At 47.4% G+C, this 22,040-nt stretch overlaps 1 protein-coding gene across 1 annotated transcript; it reads left to right on the top strand.

Annotated features, from left to right (window-relative positions):
* The first annotated feature begins 4,364 nt into the window (after window positions 1–4,364).
* LOC125510142 (UDP-glycosyltransferase 91B1-like) lies at window positions 4,365–5,983 on the top strand. The gene has a single exon (XM_048675234.1). It carries the CDS (start codon window positions 4,430–4,432, stop codon window positions 5,717–5,719), a length of 1,290 nt encoding a protein of 429 aa, XP_048531191.1. The 5' UTR covers window positions 4,365–4,429; the 3' UTR covers window positions 5,720–5,983.
* The last annotated feature ends 16,057 nt before the right edge of the window (window positions 5,984–22,040 follow it).

The raw sequence follows: 22,040 nt of genomic DNA, 5'->3' as shown, positions 1-22,040 counted from the left end.
CTACGGTAGGTCGCATGGCTCGAGGACATAGAGCGCGAAGCACTGGAAAGAACCAGGGAAGAAGAGAAGGAAGCCACACCCACCACAAGCAGTCACCAGGATCAAAGTTGAGCAAGAGATCATCAATTTGTCAGTCTCGTCAGATGACGAGGAGGATCATCAAGCTCGAACTCATCAATGTGTACAAGGGCCATCTACTTGTACTCCTTCCATTCCTAAATATAAGTCTTTTTAGAGATTTCTATATCGATTACATACGGATGTATATAGATGTATTTTAGAGTGTAGATTCCCTCATTTTGCTTCGCATGTAGTTCATATTAAAATCTCTAAAAGACTTATATTTAGAAACGGAAAGGATGGATTATTCCCGTTGAGAAATTAATGGAAAGGGGTAGTGGTGTAGTGCCCGGTTGAAAAAACACACTAAGGCCATTACACGAACCGTGCTGGTGGAACCAGTATCTACCGGTGGGAAATCCACCATCTAGAACCAGTATCTACCGGTGGGAAATCCACCATCTAGATCCGTGCTGGTGGAATCCATAAGATTTTTTTTTTCCACCTCCGATTCGGGATACGAGACCTATACAGATGCAATACGAGATGGAGCCACGAGGGGGCACAGACAAGACCGGCGGCGGCACGGCTGTACCACGAGGCCGGCGAGGAGCGGCGCCGAATCACGCTGGCGTACGACAGATACACCGCGGTGGGCGTTGGGGAGAGCTGCTCCAGCAAGGTTCCACCACGACGGCCACCCACCACAATGGGTCACCGCGCACGGGCGTCGCTGGATCCGGCGACTCCAAGATTGACCGTAACCGGATCTGGTGAGTAATGAAGCCCATCTCCCCTAACCTGTCTCCATCTGTACTTAATGATTTCCGTTTTATTTTGCATGATTTGAACATCCCTTGCATCTTTACCAGATGAATGGCCTCCCCTGCTCCTTCAATTTCGGATGTTTGTATGTTTGTGACAGAGAGCATCGGTTATTGTTGTGGAATGTGTGTGAAATACATTGAAACATGTTTTGAACGACATGATTTATGAATTGTGGGATCGAGTGAAACCAATTGATATAATTGAGAAGTTGATAAATGCATCGATGTGTGTGTCATTTTGTTTTGTGATCTGAAATTGTATGGAATAGTGTGCACATATGTGAAATTGATAGTCTGTGAAATATGAATTTACAGTCTTTTGTAAAAATGTGGTAGTGAAATTTGTTTTTTGAAAGGATTGAAACAGTTCTTTGATGATTGAGATAATGAGTTTCACTCGTTTTGAAATATGACATTGGCATTGGAATAACTGAAATCACATTGTAAAAAATGAAATTGTTTATGCCACTCTTTTGAAATACTAAGTTTCACTTTTTGAAATATGAAATATATGAAATAGCCGTTTCTAATATCCGCAACATGTTATTTCAATGAGATATATATTGAAATAGATTTTCAAATATGAATTGAAATTTTTTCCGCCACTTTTGAATATTCAATCTGAATCTTTTTTGAAAAATATGAAATTTTAATAGCTGAAATCACCTTTTAAAGAAATTGCAATTGTATTTTTTTTACCGATCTGAAATAATCAGTTTCACTTATTTTTTTGTGAGTTTGGAATTGTGGGATCTAGTGAAATCAATTGATATAATTGAGAAGTTGATGAATGAATCAACTTTTGTGTCATTTGTTTTTGTGATCTAAAATTGTACACAATAGTGTGCACATATGCGAAATTGATAGTCTGTGAAATATGAATTTACAGTCTTTTGTAAAAATGTGGTAGTGAAATTTGTTTTTTGAAAGGATTGAAACAGTTCTTTGATGATTGAGATAATGAGTTTCACTCGTTTTGAAATATGACATTGGCATTGGAATAACTGAAATCACATTGTAAAAAATGAAATTGTTTATGCCACTCTTTTGAAATACTAAGTTTCACTTTTTGAAATATGAAATATATGAAATAGCCGTTTCTAATATCCGCAACATGTTATTTCAATGAGATATATATTGAAATAGATTTTCAAATATGAATTGAAATTTTTTCCGCCACTTTTGGAATATTCAATCTGAATCTTTTTTGAAAAATATGAAATTTTAATAGCTGAAATCACCTTTTAAAGAAATTGCAATTGTATTTTTTTTACCGATCTGAAATAATCAGTTTCACTTATTTTTTTGTGAGTTTGGAATTGTGGGATCTAGTGAAATCAATTGATATAATTGAGAAGTTGATGAATGAATCAACTTTTGTGTCATTTGTTTTTGTGATCTAAAATTGTACACAATAGTGTGCACATATGCGAAATTGATAGTCTGTGAAATATGAATTTACAGTCTTTTGTAAAAATGTGGTAGTGAAATTTGTTTTTTGAAAGGATTGAAACAGTTCTTTGATGATTGAGATAATGAGTTTCACTCGTTTTGAAATATGACATTGGCATTGGAATAACTGAAATCACATTGTAAAAAATGAAATTGTTTATGCCACTCTTTTGAAATACTAAGTTTCACTTTTTGAAATATGAAATATATGAAATAGCCGTTTCTAATATCCGCAACATGTTATTTCAATGAGATATATATTGAAATAGATTTTCAAATATGAATTGAAATTTTTTCCGCCACTTTTGGAATATTCAATCTGAATCTTTTTTGAAAAATATGAAATTTTAATAGCTGAAATCACCTTTTAAAGAAATTGCAATTGTATTTTTTTTACCGATCTGAAATAATCAGTTTCACTTATTTTTTTGTGAGTTTGGAATTGTGGGATCTAGTGAAATCAATTGATATAATTGAGAAGTTGATGAATGAATCAACTTTTGTGTCATTTGTTTTTGTGATCTAAAATTGTACACAATAGTGTGCACATATGCGAAATTGATAGTCTGTGAAAGGATTGAAATCAGTTCTTTGATGATTGAGATAATGAGTTTCAATCGTTGTGAAATATGGCATTGGCACTGAAATTAACTGAAATCACATTGAAATTAACTGAAATTAACTGAAATCACATTGTAAAAAAATAAAATTGTTTATGCCACTCTTTTGAAATAGTAAGTTTCACTTTTTAAAAATATGAAATGTATGAAATTGCTATTTCTAATATATGTATCTTGTTATTTTGCTATTTCTAATATATGTATCTTGTTATTTCGCTATTTCTAATATATGTATCTTGTTATTTCTATGAGATACGTATTGAAATAGATTTTTAAATATAGATTGAAATTGTTTCCGCCACTTTTGGAATATTCAATTTCAATCTTCTTTGAAAAATATGAAATTTTAATAGCTGAAATCACCTTTTTAAAGAAATTGAAATTGTATTTCTTTTACCCATCTGAAATAATTGCTTTCACTTCTTTTTTTGTGAGTTTGGAATATATGAAATATATGTTTTTAAAAATAAAAAAATGAGTTTTAAAAGATTTCAAATCAATTTAAAGTGAGAGGGGTTGATCCTTTGAAAAGAAACGAAGCATGTACTTCTGTAGTTCGTGTGTGCGTATCAAGTTTTAAATAGCCGGCTATAGCCCCGCTATAGCTTCGCTATAGCTGTTTGAGGGTGTTGCCGCTAAATGATTTCATGTACAATTTGCCGCTATAGCCCCGCTATAGCTGTTTTTAAAGGTCACCGCTAAATGCCATAGCCCGCTATTTAAAACATTGGTGTGTATTTGTAAAGTGAGGGAGTGGCAGGCGTGGCTGAAATCACATGGGTGGGTCCAGCTGGTCAAATCACGTGGGTGGTCCCACTCCCAATCCGATGAAATAGAGAGGTTTAAATAAAGAATAGATTGAAATATAAGAATACAAATTGTGACAACTTTTGAGATGGGCCGGCTCCAGTAAAAAAAGGTTTGCGGGCCATTTCACAAGCTAGCTTCAGGGTGGCCCCGTCGAAGCAATCAGCTCCCAACCACCACCATAGCCGAGCGGAAGGAGAACAAGCTCTGGTAGTAAAAACTCCAATTTGACAATATTTCTGTTTCTAAATTAAACTGCCAAAACGTCTACGTACATATTCCATCCGTCCGAAAATACTTGTTGTAGAAGTGAACAAAAATGGATGTATCTAAAACTAAAATATGTTTAGATATATCTATTTTTTCAGCAAGTATTTCCGAACGAAAGGAGTATTTAGGAACGGAGCGAGTACTACAGTGTAGTATGGTGGGCTGTGTCGATCCAGGTCCATGTTAGCGGGGACGAAGTATGGATGGATTGATCGATTCATGTCGCGTTTTGGTAGGTGCCATGCGTGGTGCACGCCGCTCCACGCCACCCAGACCCAGGCCAAGATCAACAGCTCTCGGCTCACTCACTATATATACACTCCATCGAGGCCAGAGGCATCACATTCACACGCCGATCCACCGCCACCTGGAGCGATACTGCTAGCTACGACCATGGACGCCAACGCCGATGCCCGCTCCTCGTCCTCGCCCATGCACATCGTCATCTTCCCGTGGCTCGCGTTCGGGCACATGATCCCCTTGCTGGAGCTTGCAGAGCGCCTGGTGGCGCGCGGCCACCGCGTCTCCTTCGTCTCCACGCCGCGCAACCTCAGCCGGCTCCGGCCGGTCGTCGGCGTCCACTTCGTCGCCCTGCCGCTGCCCCGCGTGGACGGCCTCCCGGAGGGAGCCGAGGCCACCTCCGACCTCCCGCCCAGTCCCGGCAACCTGGCCGAGCTTCTACTCAAGGCCGCCGACGGCCTCGTCGGCCCATTCTCCGCCTTCCTCGACGAGGGCAAGAAGCCAGACTGGCTCGTCCTCGACAACCTCCACTACCTGGCAGCGGCCGCCGCCGCCGACCGAGGCGTGCCGTCCGTGATGTTCCTCCCCTTCGCCGCCGCGTCGACCGCGCTCTGGGGCGTGCCGCGTGTGTCCACGGTGGTGGACCCAGAGCTAGGGGCGACCGTGCCCCAGCGCTTCGTGCTAACCTACCAGTGCTGCAAGATCGTCGCCCAGCGGTGCTGCGTGGAGTTCGACCCCGAGGCCGTGCCTCTGCTGCCGGGCGTCCTGGGCAAGCCGTTCGCCCCTATGGGCCTGCTGCCGCCGCCGCCTCTGAGGGCGAGTTCGAATAATGAAGGTGACGAGCTCGTGTCATGGCTGGACCGGCATCCGGCAAAATCCGTCGTCTACGTCGCGCTGGGAACCGAAGCGCCGCTGACCACCGAGCTGGTGCACGAGCTGGCCATCGGCCTGGAGCTCGCCGGTACGCCGTTCCTGTGGGCTCTGAGGAAGGTCGGCGACCAAGACGTTCTTCCTCCGGGCTTCGAGGAGCGCATCAAGGGCCGCGGCCTCGTGGCGATGGGGATGGTTCCGCAGACCAGGGTGCTAGCGCACGGCTCCGTGGGCGCGTTCCTCACGCACAGCGGGCCGGGCTCCGCCATCGAGGGGATCCAGTATGGGCATCCCCTCGTCATGCTGCCCTTCTTCGGAGACCAACAGACGGGGGCTCAGTTCATGGAGAGGAAGAAGGTCGGTCTGCTGGTGCCGAGGAACGGGGAGGATGGACTGTCTTTTGACCGGCAAGGCGTCGCGTCCACGGTCCGGGCCGTCGTGGTGGACGAGCAAGCAGGACGCGTCTTCGCCGCCAATGCCAACAAGTGGCAGCAGGTTGTCGCGGACACTGCCTGCCATGAGAGGTACATCGATGAGTTCGTTCAGCAACTCCGATTCTACAAGGACCAGTGAAGTGACTCCATGGCTAATGGAGGCGACAATGACTCGTGCGTACGTGCATCACCCTCCGTCGAGTCGGAGATTCGTTCCACGTTTTATGGTTTCGGCAAAGTTTGGCTTGTTCCGTAATGTTGCTGTTAGCACGGTGTGTCATGTGTGCGTGTTCATGCTCACCGTGCACGTTCTCTTGGGTACGTCTTTCGAGTTATGATGTGAAAATAAACTCATGTGAAAATCGGTCCTACCCCAAGTTGATAAGCCAACAAATTCTTTTCACTGCTTGTTTCCTCAGCTAGCTTATTTGTGGTTTACCCGGTGAAAAGTCTGTAATGCCATTGCCACGGCTGATTTGCAGAATTCAGCGATATGGGCCATACCGGCATATAGTCTCATTATCTGTACCGTCCAAAGGACCAGATTGGTAGGTAGGCAGGGCATTGATAGAGCATGTGCGAGCGCCAGATATTCTAGTGTACTGGAGATGGCTGTACACCAGAGCTGTCTTTGGACCAGGGTAGATTGTATGTACTGGAGGTCCCAAGGGGCGGGATGGTGCAGTTTGACGGATGGACCGCTGGTACAGGACCTGCATCCGCCATGTACCGTGGCCCAGAATTTTTCCTCTGTCTACACACGACCGCACAGAGTCCCTAGCACGCGTCTGCATCGGCATCTGTTGCGACGATGGGCGGCCCTGTTTGCTCACCGCCGGCGTCTTTGCTCATCCGTTCACAATTGCAAGTTTGTAGCCGAGGATCGGCAATGTAGTGGCGGCGAGAATAGTCTGTGTCGCACTGAACTAGCCTGTGGGAATAGTCCATGGCAGCGCACTGTAGTGGGGCCGCCGCCTCGGACGACAGAGACAGCATGTACAGCGTGACGACGGAGTCCGGGGAGTCTACTATTAAGCCAGATCCACGAGTACCCCGGGTGATTAAATGTACTTCCTCTGAAAATGCTGAACTGAAACCGTGTGCAGCTGAAGACAGTGACGAATTTACCGTTTTCTGTAGTCTGGTGCTATAGCTTAGTAGATTTAGCATTGATGTCGTTCAAAATGATGCAACGAATGAACAACATATGCAAGTACCTGGTTTAGTACTAGCACTTTCCTGGAGCAAAGAGCAAACAGTAAGGCTCGTTTAGAATTGCAAACATAGAACAATTATATTGAACTGGATATATGTACAACACATGAAAATTCAGTAAATCAACATGAGAATTGGTGGTAATTTTTCACCATTATAGCTGCATTTCGTACATCAGTTCAGCGCTCATACTATTCAGTTTCCAAAATGTCACCCAGCGCGCAGGAAAGTGCAGCATGTTGAGAGTTCTGTCGAAACACAAATTCATTCTCTGCTATAGGATAGGACTAAAAATTTAAGTGTCACAGCTAAACTCAATTCCTCTACTCACTGCAAAACAATAATCGCATATGTGTACGATGCTTAATCTAAGGTAAACGCAGCTGGCAACAGAATATGAGCCCAAACACATTAACTGCATTTTTGTTCAAGCAGTTTCTGTAGTTTAGAACAGCGAGACCAGCCCAAAATAGATTTCCTACTATGGAGCAAGTTTAGCTAGCAGAAATAGAAGAACTACTGGGTTTTCGAGAAACCCTATCTTAGTGCAAAAAAATTGGGATTCACATGGCCAAGGCAACAACAAGTGAACCGTGAAGCGACAGTCAGGAGTCCTGCTCTGGTCTTTCTCTACACTGCATCGACATCGTGTACCGCGCCTCCGCATGGGCTGAATTAGCAAAAACATCGAAGCACTTAGACATACATCATGTCACAGGTACCGCAACAGGTTAATGAAAATATCAAGAAGAAAGCTGAAGTCCAAAAACGCAAAACAATGTAATGCATAGAAAAAGCTAGCTTTCATACAGTGTTGTGGGATATAGCCTGAATTTTGTCCACACATTAATCGAAACAATTACAGTAGGGTATATAGTAGAAATTGGTATCTTCTCTGTGAAGTTTAAATGAGCAGGCTGAAGTGATTTGGGCTTCTGAAGTTGTAAAGTCTTCTACTAGCAACATATAGTATTAAATTGAAAAACTGAATTGTCTGAATTAAAAACCAAACACCAACTAGCTTCAGACAACCTTCTAGCGTCTGCCCATAAATCCAGCAGGCACAATGTCGTGCCTCTAGTTTTGCAATCAAGAAGATAGTTTTACAAAACCTGAAAGCAATGTAATGTGCATGCAGAAACTAATTTCTCTGTAGTGTTTGCGGGATACAACATGAATTTTCTTCCTGAATTACAATTGCCTAAATAATATAGAAATCGGTATCTTCTATGTGAAGCTGAACTTATATGACTGAACTGACTTGAGTTTTCAAGTTCCAAGACTGGGAATATGTCAACAACTAAGCATCAGGCTACACAGACAGATTAATCCAATCCAACAGCCACAATGCAAGTACAAAAGTTCAAAGAATTGCCAAGTCCTAACTGAAACCGTTCCAGTAAACAATTTCAGTACACTGTTTTCCAGCACAAGCTGATCAGTACTCCATTAAAACAGAACCCAAAAGATCTTATCAATGCAGCAAATAATACATATATCTTGCAAATAATTTTCTGGGCCTCTCTCACCTAGTGTCCCGGTCACGAGACGACGATGTGGATGTCTCGTCAGCTGCGAGACAGGTCGACGAGCCTGCGCTCTGCTCGATTGTGAGTTGCTCTGTACATCACATTCTTCTCCACCTCTTCTACTCTGTCAGCACCTGCGTCGTACAAAGGGCCACCCTGAGTTCATGGAGCTTTTGCCAGACTGCAAGAACGAGAAAGAACGGAATGAGCCCGCATCATTTGTAGCAGCCCAGATCAAGGATTGGATTCAAGATCTTACACTGCAAAGGATACACTTGTACTGATTGCCGGGTCTTTTCCCACCGGTGGATATTTGGCCAAACACTGCCTGCCGCATCGAGGTAATAGGATTAAGGGGAGAAGATCCATGTTCATGGCTTGGGGGTGGAGGAGAAAGAGGCCGTGATTGCCGCGGTGCGCTAAAACGGAACAGTGCGAGGGGGAGAGGAATGTGGAAGGACAACTGCCTGTGCAGCTGTATGTGAGAACAGAGATGAATTTCGTTGGGCAAAACTATACCTGGCCATGGGAAGCCTGGCCCGACCTAGCCCGAAAAAGCCCGACCCGGTCCGGCCCGACGCTGCTCCTGGGCTGGGCTCGGGCCTAGATTTTGAGCCCGATGGTTGGACCGGGCCGGGCTCAGACCCGTCATTTTTGCACTTTTCTGAAGGTCGGGCCGGGCTGGCCCAAAGCCTGACGGGCTTTTACGTGTTCGGGCCGGGCATGGACCAAGAAAACAGGCCTGATGGCCAGGTCGGGCCGAGCCCAGGCCCGGTTTTTTGCGTCGGGCTTGACTAGGCCCGGCCTGAAGCCCGGCCTGGCCCGAGGTATGGCCAGTTATAGGCAAAACGACTCGTGCCTAGGGTCGAGCGGACCATGTGCGACTGGACTCCAGTCTAGAAAAGATTAGGAGCGGCAAAACCGTAGAAGACCACTGGGCCACATCAGTAATGAACAACGGACAAGAAGAACCGGCACTGTTCAATATTAATGTGAGGAAAGGCAATACAATATGCAATACAACTGTGCACACTGATCCCTAGGTGGACCAACGTCTCCGATAATACTACCATATGGTAGTACGACCCATATTGAATTTTCGATTCAAAAGCGATAAATACAAACACAATACGAAGCTGAAATACAAAGTGAAGGACAAAATGGGTGATTCGTGTGATTTATTGCATGTCTCCTCGATTAGCACAGGACACGGTATGCATGCTAGAAACGCATCCTCTATAACACTATGTTTCCTACTTTTAAAGATCCTATATTCAATTGAGTTTTTCAATTAGAATTGGATCACCTTATTTTGACCAGGTCAACAATTTCTCAAAGCTTTTTTATTTAATTTTTTTATACTATATGTTATGCTTTCTATTTTTTTTAAGGCCTCATAATTAATCGAGATCTTCAATTTAGAATTGAGTCGCCTGATTTTGACCGGGTCAACAATTTCTCAAGGAACTCTCTCATTCAATTCTTTTAATTCCCTATGTCTTCTCATTTTGAAACTCTTTCATTCAGCTGATGTATTCAATTATGATTAGTTTATGATTTTGATCGGGCCAATGATTTTTCAAATCAATCAACAGTAGTCGGCCTATAAAAACATATCAATCCCGTGCACCCTCCCACCATCTAGAAAAAAGCGCCAACATGTCATACGGTAGCACCAATATAGTACATGCAGCCATCAATGTCAAATTTTCCCACATAAATATACGCCGGTTAGCGGATAACACAGAACCACACCACGAAAGTCTCATCAAATCACCGCATTATACATAAAAATATAACACATTTCGTCATTTCCCCCACCCATCAAACTAAATAATTAATTAGTTTCAAAACATATATTAGATTTTTGGGAAGTCATTAAAAAAATGACCAAGGTCGAAGCAAACAATATCGATATCTAAAATATTAAACAAGAAAAGTATGGAAATTCATTTCATGATGAATCTAATCATACCGATTTGATATTATAGATTTTGATATATTTCTCTACAAATTTTATCAAACTTAAAAGTTTGACTTTCAAAAAAGTCATACACCTTATATTTTAAACTAGACCGGGTAATTCTTTTTTAAAACCAACAACACCAACGACGCAGCAAAGCGCGCTCAACCCTTGTAGTTCGGGTCATTTCCGAGCAAATACCGACCATAGCCATCGATAGGAGGGGTGCACCATTGACGCCAGAGAAGAGCGGGCCTTAGAGGGATGGCCCGGTGGAGGAGGCAGCTCGGATAGGGCGGGGCGGCGCGCGGAGCTGGTGTGGGTGCCGGTGGAGCCGGCAATGGATTGCGGTTCAGTCGTAAAAGGAGGAACGTGAGTGTTGGGTGAACCGAAACTAGATTATTTTACTAACGCGCGACTCCGACCTAGGTACCTCCGCATCACCCCGCGTTCGACTCGGGCGGCGACCCCGCGACCGCTCCGCTAGCCCCCCTTCTCCACCCTTCTCCCACCACCGCCGCCGGACGACGCGAGCAAAGCCCGTGGTGGTTGTCGGCGGCGGCGGGTGCTCGAGCCTCACCTGGGCCATGCGCCCCCTACCTTTCCCCTCGGTCACGGCTCGCGTCCCACGTCCATCCTACGCTGTCGCCGGTGGGATCCGGCCTGCCCGCGTCCTCGTCACGCCTCGTCCCTGGTTCGCGGGGTGTTGCCGGCGGTGTGTGGCAGCACCCTGCCAAATCCCCTGCCCTGGGTACGCCACGACGGGAGGCCTCCCGGATGCTGCTCCTCCGGTGGCTGGCGGCCAGGTCGGGTAGACATCGTACCGGATCTGGTGCGTGCTAGCGCTCTGCTGCCCTCCAGTGAAAATCCGTTGCTCTTGCCTTTCTACAGAGCACCGAAGGTGGCTGGAGACGACCGGAGCGGCCTGTGGTGCTAGTGTGCCGCTGCGTGGGCTGGCTAGTGTCTGGTGATTGATTCCCTTGCGGGCGTGCTGCTGATGGTGGTGCGGGTATGCGAGCACTTGGATGCTAGGGGTGGTGGCCCTGGAAGGTGGACTGCACGTTTGGCTTTGCGCGCGCGCGCGGGGGGGGGGGGGGCAGGGGGGGGGGCTGTTAGGGAACGTAGTAATTAAAAAAAAACCCTACTATCACGCAAGATCTATCTAGGAGATGCATAGCAACGAGAGGGGAAAGTGTGTCCACGTACTCTCGTAGACAGAAAGCGGAAGCGTTTAGTCATGCGGTTGATGTAGTCGAACGTCTTCACTACCAAGTACCAAACGTACGGAACCTCCGTGTTCAGCACACGTTTCGCACGTTGACGTCCCTCGAGCTCTTGATCCAGTAGAGGGTCGAGAGAGAGTTCCGTCAGCACGGCGGCGTGGTGATGGTGATGATGAAGTTACCAGTGCAGGGCTTCGCCTAAGCACTACGACGACATGACCGAGGTGTTAAACTATGGAGGGGGGCACCGCACACGGCTAAGAGATTGTCTGTTGTGCTTTGGGGTGCCCCTGGCCATGTATATAAAGGAGGGAGAGGAGTGTTGGGGAACGTAGTAATTTCAAAATTTTCCTACGCACACGCAAGATCATGGTGATGCATAGCAACGAGAGGGGAGAGTGTTGTCCATGTACCCTCGTAGACCGAAAGCGGAAGCGTTATCACAACGCGGTTGATGTAGTCGTACGTCTTCACGATCCGACCGATCAAGTACCGAACGCACAGCACCTCCGAGTTCTGCACACGTTCAACTCGATGACGTCCCTCGAACTCCGATCCAGCCGAGTGTTGAGGGAGAGTTTCGTCAGCACAACGGCGTGGTGACAATGATGATGTTCTACCGACGCAGGGCTTCACCTAAGCACCGCTACGATATGACCGAGGTGGATTATGGTGGAGGGGGGGGGACCGCACACGGCTAAGAGATCAAGAGATCAATTGTTGTGTCTTTGGGGTGCCCCCTGCCCCCGTATATAAAGGAGTGGAGGAGGGGGAGGACCGGCCCTCTCTATGGCGCGCCCTAGGGGAGTCCTATTCCCACCGGGAGTAGGATTCCCCCTTTCCTAGTAGAATTAGGAGCCCTTCCAAGTAGTAGGAGTAGGAGGGAAGGAAAGGTAAGGGAGAAGAAGAAGGAAGGAAGGGGGCGCCCCCCTCCCTAGTCCAATTCGGACCAGCCCATGGGGAGGGGTGCGGCCACCATTTGAGGCCTTTCTCTCCTTTCCCGTATGGCCCATTAAGGCCCAATATGAATTCCCGTAACTCCCCGGTACTCCTGAAAATACCCGAATCACTCGGAACCTTTCCGATGTCCGAATATAGTCGTCCAATATATCGATCTTTACGTCTCGACCATTTCGAGACTCCTCGTCATGTCCCCGATCTCATCCGGGACTCCGAACTCCTTCGGTACATCAAAACACATAAACTCATAATATAACCCTCATCGAACTTTAAGCGTGCAGACCCTACGGGTTCGAGAACTATGTAGACATGACCGAGACACGTCTCCAGTCAATAACCAATAGCGGAACCTGGATGCTCATATTGGCTCCTACATATTCTACGAAGATCTTTATCGGTCAAACCGCATAACAACATACGTTGTTCCCTTTGTCATCGGTATGTTACTTGCCCGAGATTCGATCGTCGATATCTCAATACCTAGTTCAATCTCGTTACCGGCAAGTCTCTTTACTCATTCTGTAACACATCATCCGGCAACTAACTCATTAGTTGCAATGCTTGCAAGGCTTATAGTGATGTGCATTACTGAGTGGGCCCAGAGATACCTCTCCGACAATCGGAGTGACAAATCCTAATCTCGAAATACGCCAACCCAACAAGTATCTTCGGAGACACCTGTAGAGCACCTTTATAATCACCCAGTTACGTTGTGACGTTTGGTGGCACACAAAGTGTTCCTCTGGTAAACGGAAGTTGCATAATCTCATAGACATAGGAACATGTATAAGTCATGAAGAAAGCAATAGCAACAAACTAAACGATCAAGTGCTATGCTAACGGAATGGGTCAAGTCAATCACATCATTCTCTAATGATGTGATCCCGTTAATCAAATGACAACTCATGTCTATGGCTAGGAAACTTAACCATCTTTGATTCAACGAGCTAGTCAAGTAGAGGCATACTAGTGACATACTGTTTGTCTATGTATTCACACATGTATTATGTTTTCGGTTAATACAATTCTAGCATGAATAATAAACATTTATCATGATATAAGGAAATAAATAATAACTTTATTATTGCCTTTAGGGCATATTTCCGTCAGGGAGGAGGCCGTCGGCCAGGAGGGGCGCGCCATAGGGAGAGTCCAATCCTAGTTGGACTCCCCTTCCTTTTCCAAGAGGGGGAGAGAGGAAAGGAGGAGGAGAGGGAGAAGGAAAGAGGGGGGCGCCGCCCCCTCCCTAGTCCAATTTGGACTTGCCATGGGGGGCGCGGCCACTGTTGCGGCCCTCCTCTCCTTTCCACTAAGGCCCATGAAGGCCCACTACTTCCCCGGAGGGGGGGTCCGGTAACCTCCCGGTACTCCGAAAAATACCCGAATCACTCCGGAACCATTCCGGTGTCCGAATATAACCTTCCAATATATCAATCTTTACCTCTCGACCATTTCGAGAGTCCTCGTCATGTCCGTGATCTCATCCGGAACCCCGAACAATCTTCGGTCATCAAAATCACATAACTCATAATACAAATCATCATCGAACGTTAAGCGTGCAGACCCTACGGGTTCGAGAACTATATAGACATGAACGAGACACATCTCCGGTCAATAACCAATAGCGGAACCTAGATGCTCATATTGGCTCCTATATATTCTACGAAGATCTTTATCGGTCAAACCGCATAACAACATACGTTGTTCCCTTTGTCATCGGTATGTTACTTGCCCGAGATTTGATCGTTGCTATCATCATACTTAGTTCAATCTCGTTACCGGTAAGTCTCTTTACTCGTTCCGTAATGCATCATCTCATAACTAACTCATTAGTCACATTGCTTGCAAGGCTCATAGTGATGTACATTACCGAGAGGGCCCTGAGACTCCGATACACGGAGTGACAAATCCTAATTTTGAACTATGCCAACCCAACGAAACACCTTCAGAGATACCTGTAGAGCATCTTTATAATCACCCTTTTACGTTGTGACGTTTGATGGCACACAAGGTATTCCTTTGGTACTCGGGAGTTGTATAATCTCATAGTCAAAGGAATGTGTATAAGTCATGAAGAAAGTAGTAGCAATAAAACTTAACGATCATTATGCTAAGCTAACGGATGGGTCTTGTCCATCACATCGTTCTCTTAATGATGTGATCCCGTTCATCAAATGACAACACATGTCTAAGTTTCCGGTTAATACAATTCTACCATGAACAATAGATATTTATCATGACATATGGAAATATAAATAACAACTTTATTATTGCCTCTAGGGCATATTTCCTTCAGTGGCTTCTCTCTGTGGCTATGTGGATGGCGTGGAGTGGAGCGCCGGGGGATCCTGATGATGGCGATGCTTCAGCAATGACGTCTCCTGCCCGCGATATGGAGGCTTAATTTGGTGTGTTAGCGGGCTTGTTGACTAGGTCACCTCGATGTGGCATGGGTGAGGCTCCAGGCGAAAGCTCGGCGCCGACGATGACGATGCCTGTGGCTGTCATGTCCCTCTTGGGGGCGTCGTCGAGGTCCGTTTTTCCTGCGCCAGGGCTCCGGGTGAAAATCTTTGACCATTCCTTCGGTCTTGACGGCAGTGGCGCATTGCGTCGTCACCCTCCTGGGGGTGTCGTCATGGAGCTCGGGTTCTCTCTGGTCATGGCACGTCGTCATCGGTGGGCAAGCTCAGATCCCGGCTTGAAGTTCATGCGCCTCTGGTGTGGGGTGGTCTCGCGGCATCCTATCTTTTACACATGACTTCGTTGGCATCATTCTCGGCCTTGGTGTGTGCTGGCAGGATCGGCGCTCCACGGCCCGGAGTGAGAGGGCAGGGGGCTCTCTCCAGTCACAGCTTGGTGTGTGCGTTGCAACGGATGTCCGCTGCTTTCTTGTGGAGGCGTGCATCTAGTCAGTAGTCTGGAGTGCTTCTTGTTGGGGTGCGCTACTCCTGTTTATATGTTTATCTTTAATGATCTTCTTTGTAAAAGGGTTCCCTCACCACTTGATATCGGTTTGGTCGTATTGCTACATAAAACGGAGCCAAAGCCTTTTTCCGTAAACTGGACATTTTTTTTTCAGTCAGTGGACAGATAGTTTTCTTTTGAGAGAAAGCAAAGCTCTATTAATCAATGGTGTTGGGCAAATCACCCAAAGCACACTCAGCCACAGAGGCTGAGACATCCGACATCCATTCTACATAATGGTTACGTTCATACACACAACCAATAGAGGCCAACTCATGAGCTACAGTATTGGCAGTGCGCCTACACATTGAAATAGAAAACGAGGAGAACCAGAGCTTTAGTTGGTACTTCATATCCTCAATGACAGAAGCATAGGCGGAGGAGTCCACTCTTCACACATCGAGGGCTTCAGAGACCAATTGTGAGTCTGTTTCAAACTGCACCCGAACCAGGCCTAGTTCAGCTGCCATGTTGATTGCATGAGACATAGCATAGATTTCGGCTGCAAAGGCGTCATTTACATGCTCCTGTCTTCCCGCTCTTGCACAGCCAAGCGAGCCATCGCTCGATCTGACCACCGCGCCCCAACCAGCATGTGCTTCCCCGGGCACGAAGGAGCCGTCAACATTAATCTTATAAACAGTGTCCTCCGAGGGGCATCAACAACGGTAGACGTTTGTGGAGGCGCAAAATAAATAAGTTTTATATCATTAAAAAAATCGCCTCAGCACCTGAGCTTACAACGGCAGGCGCTAATTGCGCGGGCTAAATTAAGCTAATTGTGCGGGCTAAATTAAACAAGCCGGGCGCTTCGCATGGGAAGAGAAACAATCTTGCGCCGACGCTATAGCCAGATTCGCCCGTGCTAAGCGCCGATGCCCTAAGCTGGAAATGAATCGAGTCTACGGTCGACATGGATGATCTCGCTACCAGAAAGCTGGGTCTAGCCTTGCAACGTAAGGGAGAAACCAATGAGAAGAAGTCGCCTGCACACGTTCGTTCCGGTGGCCATGGTCGCCGACGTCGTAGCCGTAGCTGCGCGGGACGCAGAAGCTGCACCTGCCCCCGACCACGATCGTCATTTCCTCGAGCTCATGGTTCTCCACGGGAAGCCACCTGCGCTCCCTCTCCGCGCAGCGGTGCACCCTGTACTGTCGTTGCCGGAAGCCATAAGATAAGTAGGTATCGTGGTCGCGCGTGTCCGTGCTGCTCACCATGAGAACGCCGTCGCGGGACACGGACTCGGTGAGCACGGCCCACACCTGCTCCCGCCGCGGGCTCGTGAGCCTCCTCGTCCGCAGGCTGCCGCTGCCGTCCGGCACCCACGCGTTCACCTCGGCGTAGCAGCTGACCGTGTAGAAGGCACCCCTGTGGAAGATGACGTCCAGGTACTTGTGCGGCATGCCCCTCGGAGGGCGCAGCGTCGCCCACGACGTGGCGCCGGGAGCGAGGTAGGAGAGGCCGCGCCCGCCGCTGCGGAGGAGCATCACGGAACATCGCTCGCCCCCATCGGAACTCCGACCAGAGCTGCTTGCCGGCGCGGGAGGAGTCCGTGAAGGGAGGCAGCGGGAAGCTCCGGCCGGTGAAGGGGTCGAGCAGGGACATAGCCCACGTGTCATTGTCGACCGTGATGACCCAGCCGTACGAGCTTCCGAGGATGCGCGCGCGCGCCACCTCGCCGTCGTCCATGACGGTCTTGACGGCCCACCGGCCGGAGTCTCTGCAGTACGGCTGACTGACTTCGACGACCGGGGGCTGCCCCTCCTTCCAGTAACTGCCTTCGTACATGTATATGCGGTGCGGGAGGCTCGGCTGCCGCCCCAGCCGGTGGAGGCGCGTGGTCCTGAGCGCGCGGCGCCATGACCGGCAGATGGCGGAGCAGAGGACGTTGTCGAGGGGCCCGGCGCGCCGGGCGATCTCGTCCAGCGCCTCCGTCGGCAGATCTGAGAAACCCACGACGGGCGGCGGCGCCATGCATGCACGGTACGGGGGATCGAATGGTGGATTTGTGAAGCGCCGCCGCCGCTGCTGCGCGACGGGCGTTGCCGCGCCGTGTTTCTAGTTAAGTACAGTACCAAATTTGCGTGTGTTAATTAAATGGGATATTTTTAGGAAAGTGTTAAATGAGAAAATGGATACAAAAATAAGGAAATACGGAAATTGGTTAACTTGGCGTGCCCCCAACAAAACCTGCTCGCTGACTTGACCGGGAAGTACCCATTCGCCGGAGGTTCCACAAACTGAGTGATTCTGTTGCTATGCATATATTGACAGTATAGCAGGAGCAAAGGGGAGGCCTTCTATAATTTCATCGTGCAATCCCATTCTGTCCGTGCACGTCTGTTTAAAGTAAAATGGATGAATTAGACGGCCTACGCGCGGGCGCAAACAGACTTTTGTCCGTTTTCTTTCCGTTTTCGACCCATCCCCAGCCCAAATTTGTGCCGCTTTTAGGGTGAAACGGACAGCACGCGGACGCTCGGGCCGTCTGTGCGTGTCCTCCTCTGACCCGCCCGCCGGTGGCACAGGGGCGCCTTTTTCTATCCGCCCCTCTCCCTCCCTCCGGCCGCACGCCCTCCATTCTTCTCCACTCTTCCCCACTCTTCTCTCGCCGCCGCCGCCGCTGCTGCTGCCATTGTAGCTGTGCAGCTCGGACGCGCGCTCGCCCAGCCCCTTCCCCTCGGCGCCCCGAGCTACCCAACCACGGCCACCTGTTTTGCGCACCCGCCGGTCGGATTTGGGGCGGATCCGGACGGTATTGAGCTCGCCCGGCTATGGGAGGCAGCGCCACGCCATGGACTGGCCGGGCACCGAGCCGGAAGGCCATGGCAAGGCTGCAAGGCCACATGCAGGCAGTGGCTCCTCCTCTAGCCGCTCGGATCTACACCGTCGGTGGTCCGCCGGTAGAAACACGAATGGCGATCGGTCAGGCTCGGTGCTAGCCCAAAACCTCGTCGGCGTACCGTTGCTGCTCATTAAGTGCGACCACTGCCTAAAGATGATCGTGCGCCGCGTGTCTACAATGCCGGAACATCCCGGATGGGTGTTCATCAAGTGCTTAAATGATGGGGTATGTGCTTTTTTTTAGCTTCGGTTTGTGTTCTAGATTTGACTAGTTGTGCTAACTTCAAATTTTGTTGTGTAGAATGAATGCAAGTTTTGGTATTGGAAAGAAGAGTACATCGATATATTGATAGAGCGAAATTTAGTAGATGTTCGTACACTTTTAGCTAGTATAGAGGCTGTAGATGAGACAAGTGCACTTGTTGCTAGATTAGAGGCTAGACACGAGACTAGATGCGAGGAAGCAACCTCTACTTCTTTAGACTCGAAGAAGAAAGAAACACGCAAGATGGAGGCGGCTCCTCCGCAGACCAACAATGAATGCATCGAGAAGGCACTAATCCAACTTACAGGAGCAGTTATGGAAGTTGGATATCTTCTAAAATGTATTCTTGTGGTTCTTGTTTTCTTTGATCTTACTTTTCTAGTCAAAATTTGGTGATGTATTCCCATGTACCAAGAATGAATGATGAAAAAAATTTTAAGGGCTTGCATACAGAAAGTACGCGGACAGGATGCGGCCGGGATGCGTCCGCGCATTGGGCGCACGGCCACCACATCCCAGGACAGGCCCGGACACGACCCCATTGCCCTACCCAAATGGACAGAAACCGGACAAAACGGACGTCCGTTTGGGGTCACGTGGTGGAGTTGCCCTCAGCAAGTGCACGAAATGTTTCACGCATGAAAGGACATTGCGCCCTACGACATGTACATCATTCAATAACACTACGTGAGGTCGTTGTCGTATCACTGGCACACTATTCAGATAAGCATCACCATGTTTTGCGACGTGGTTCGTCAGCTCGAGGTAAAGTGGAAATTGCACGCGGCAGAGGATGAGATCATAAGTTTTGCTTCCTCTTGCTCAACTCGTTGATTGATTCGTTGCCTCGATGTTGGTCTACACATTTTATATGTAGCCCGCACGCGCTGCTCGTGGTGTACCACAAGACAGATGGACGGTCATTTACATGCACACACTGTTGGATGAAGCTGAAGGGGAATATGTATAGAACGACATGATTCGTTGATGAAAAACTTGTTAGACAGCTGGGAGATAATCGAATTTGAAACATTGTTGTGCTAAACTTAATTTTTATGCTATGTACGGATTTCTTTTCGAACTTCGATGAATATCGACGGTTTGCATGAATTTCATCTACCTTGTTTAAATGCAGGCTGAAATGTATGTAGCTACAATTGGATGACATCATCCTGCATTCGTATTTGCGGACTGGTCCTTGTCCTCTAATGAATGCGGGAGGATATTTGCGGGTTGCCGCTGGAAATGCCCTAAGCTGTCTTGTAGCTCCTGGCAAAAAAATCCCGTAGCTCATACTCCCCCACTCCCAAACCACATAGTACATCTTATATACCAATAGTCATTCTTATTTCCTTATTTATCTCATCATGCAAGCATGCCATCTCATCATACAATTATGAATAAAATAAGGTCCAACTCAATAAGCAAAATGCAAAGAAAAAAAGACCCACCACAACATTCAACCATGCATGAAAAAAATATTGTATTGTACGACTATATACATACCTAGAGGTTCAGAGGCTGATGTTGGTGCGGGAAGACCATGTCACCAATTTTGCTCTAGCCGTGGACAACATCGGTGCTGAGATAGGGACAACAATAAGGCGGGATGAGAGGACGAAGCGCTACATGTCATCGACCAAATCGGACGGAGGCGTCGTGGTCGCGGGGCGCACTGCCACTAAGGAAGTTGTCGGGGGTAACACCATGAAGCCACTTCGATCAGGCCATCTGGCCCGCCTTCTCCCTCAATGTCATGCAACCCAGCAGGGTCAGGCATGCGCACGTCCCACATATCTTACTATTTCTCCACCACTCATCATTAGTTTGATTTCGATCCGTTACACGAGCATATCATTGTATTGCGTCATTGCTGCTAGGATACCTGGTTAGCCTCTGCCTGCACGATCCACCTACTCCTCACCACATCTGTTGATTCAACTGCAACACATCCAGTTGTTGTAAAGGGAAGAAGGTATGGCTCTTAAATCTCATGCTTCATTTGTACTGTTTCTAGCATAAACTGCCACGATGTCTATTTTACGATCTAGATGCTATACATACATATAGAACTATGTGAGTTTAGTGAAGTCACGCGGGGAGTTCATTCAAGGTGCAGACATGTAATTTGTATTGCAGTATTAATCGCTACTTTTTTTTATTAGCAACACATGATATGTATTGTCTTCTTTCCATTGAGATGATCAAAGGTAAGATCCTCTGCAAATTTGGTTAGAGAACTGATCGTACTAAGTAAGTTGATTTCAGAGTTACACATTAAATCCAAGCCATCTTTTGCAGCAAAACATTTCTTATTTTTCTTTTCTTACTCTTTTTCCCTTACCGTGTGCCCCTGTCTTTCAAATTGTTTATTACACTACCACCCCACTGTAACATGCGGGGTGTTGTCTAGTGAGGACAAAGTGGGGGAGGGTGGGTCCGGTTGGGTGCCTTTCTTCCTCCTTTCTCTTGTGCGAGCAAAGAACATACTGCCCGTCTAGATGTTTGGGGAGGATATAAGTGGCCTGATTATAGATGCTCTAAATACTTGCAGTGTCCCAACTTAATAACCAAGCATGCGAGCAGAGGCGAAATGAGCATAGCCCAGATGGATATGTTCCTTATGGTGAAACTAGCCCATCAGGGTTTAAGTCCTAGACTTGGCACTCATGCTCAGATTTTCTGTATTTATGTTAGTCATTTTGGCCATGTTCTTTCGGTGGAAGAAGATGTTCCTCGACACAATTGCTCACGAACTACAGGTGATCATGATTGTAAGCATGTTCGCAATACGTTCCTGAAAAAAAGGGTAGAATAAGAAAATCCTAGACAAATTAATTAGCAAAACAAATAAACTGCAGCCAAATTAATTGGATCGATCAAGAACATGCATCCGTACAACAAATAAAGCTTGAAACTAAAATCAATCGATTATACGACACCCGCTACCTAATGGCTGTATCTAGTCTTAGAACGTAAGGGAAAAACCAATGAGGACCAGATGACCCGTAGCCGTCATATATGCCGCCGTAGCTGGCTGGGACGCACAATGTCATGGTTTTGTCATGGCAGTTGTCCTAGAGAAAGGACTTAGTCGTGGAGCCATCGCTACGGGTTAGCTTGAAGGGGTTAAAGCGGACACAAGGACGCAAGAGAATTTATACTAGTTCGGCCCCTTCAATGAAGGTAAAAGCCTACCTCTAGTTGTGATGGAATTGATGGGTGTTTCGATGACTAGGGAGCAAATAAGCTTCGCCTATGTCTCGAGTTGTTGTCTGTCTTTGAACCGCCGCCGGGTCGTCCCCTTATATACATGGGTGACGCCTGCCGGTTCAGAGAGTCCCAACACCGGTTCATACTCGTATCCGGGTTGGTCTCTCCTTGTTCCTAACTTATATTACAAGTATATGCACAAAGCTGATGTACGGCTACAGGTTGTAAACCGACTACGGGCCCTGGGCCTTTATCTGCCTCTTTGGGGTTTAACACCTTTGAAC

This window comes from Triticum urartu, chromosome 5 (genome assembly GCF_003073215.2).
Source record: "Triticum urartu cultivar G1812 chromosome 5, Tu2.1, whole genome shotgun sequence".
Classification (NCBI taxonomy): Eukaryota; Viridiplantae; Streptophyta; class Magnoliopsida; order Poales; family Poaceae; genus Triticum; species Triticum urartu.
This window is presented reverse-complemented; position numbering and strand designations above follow the sequence as displayed.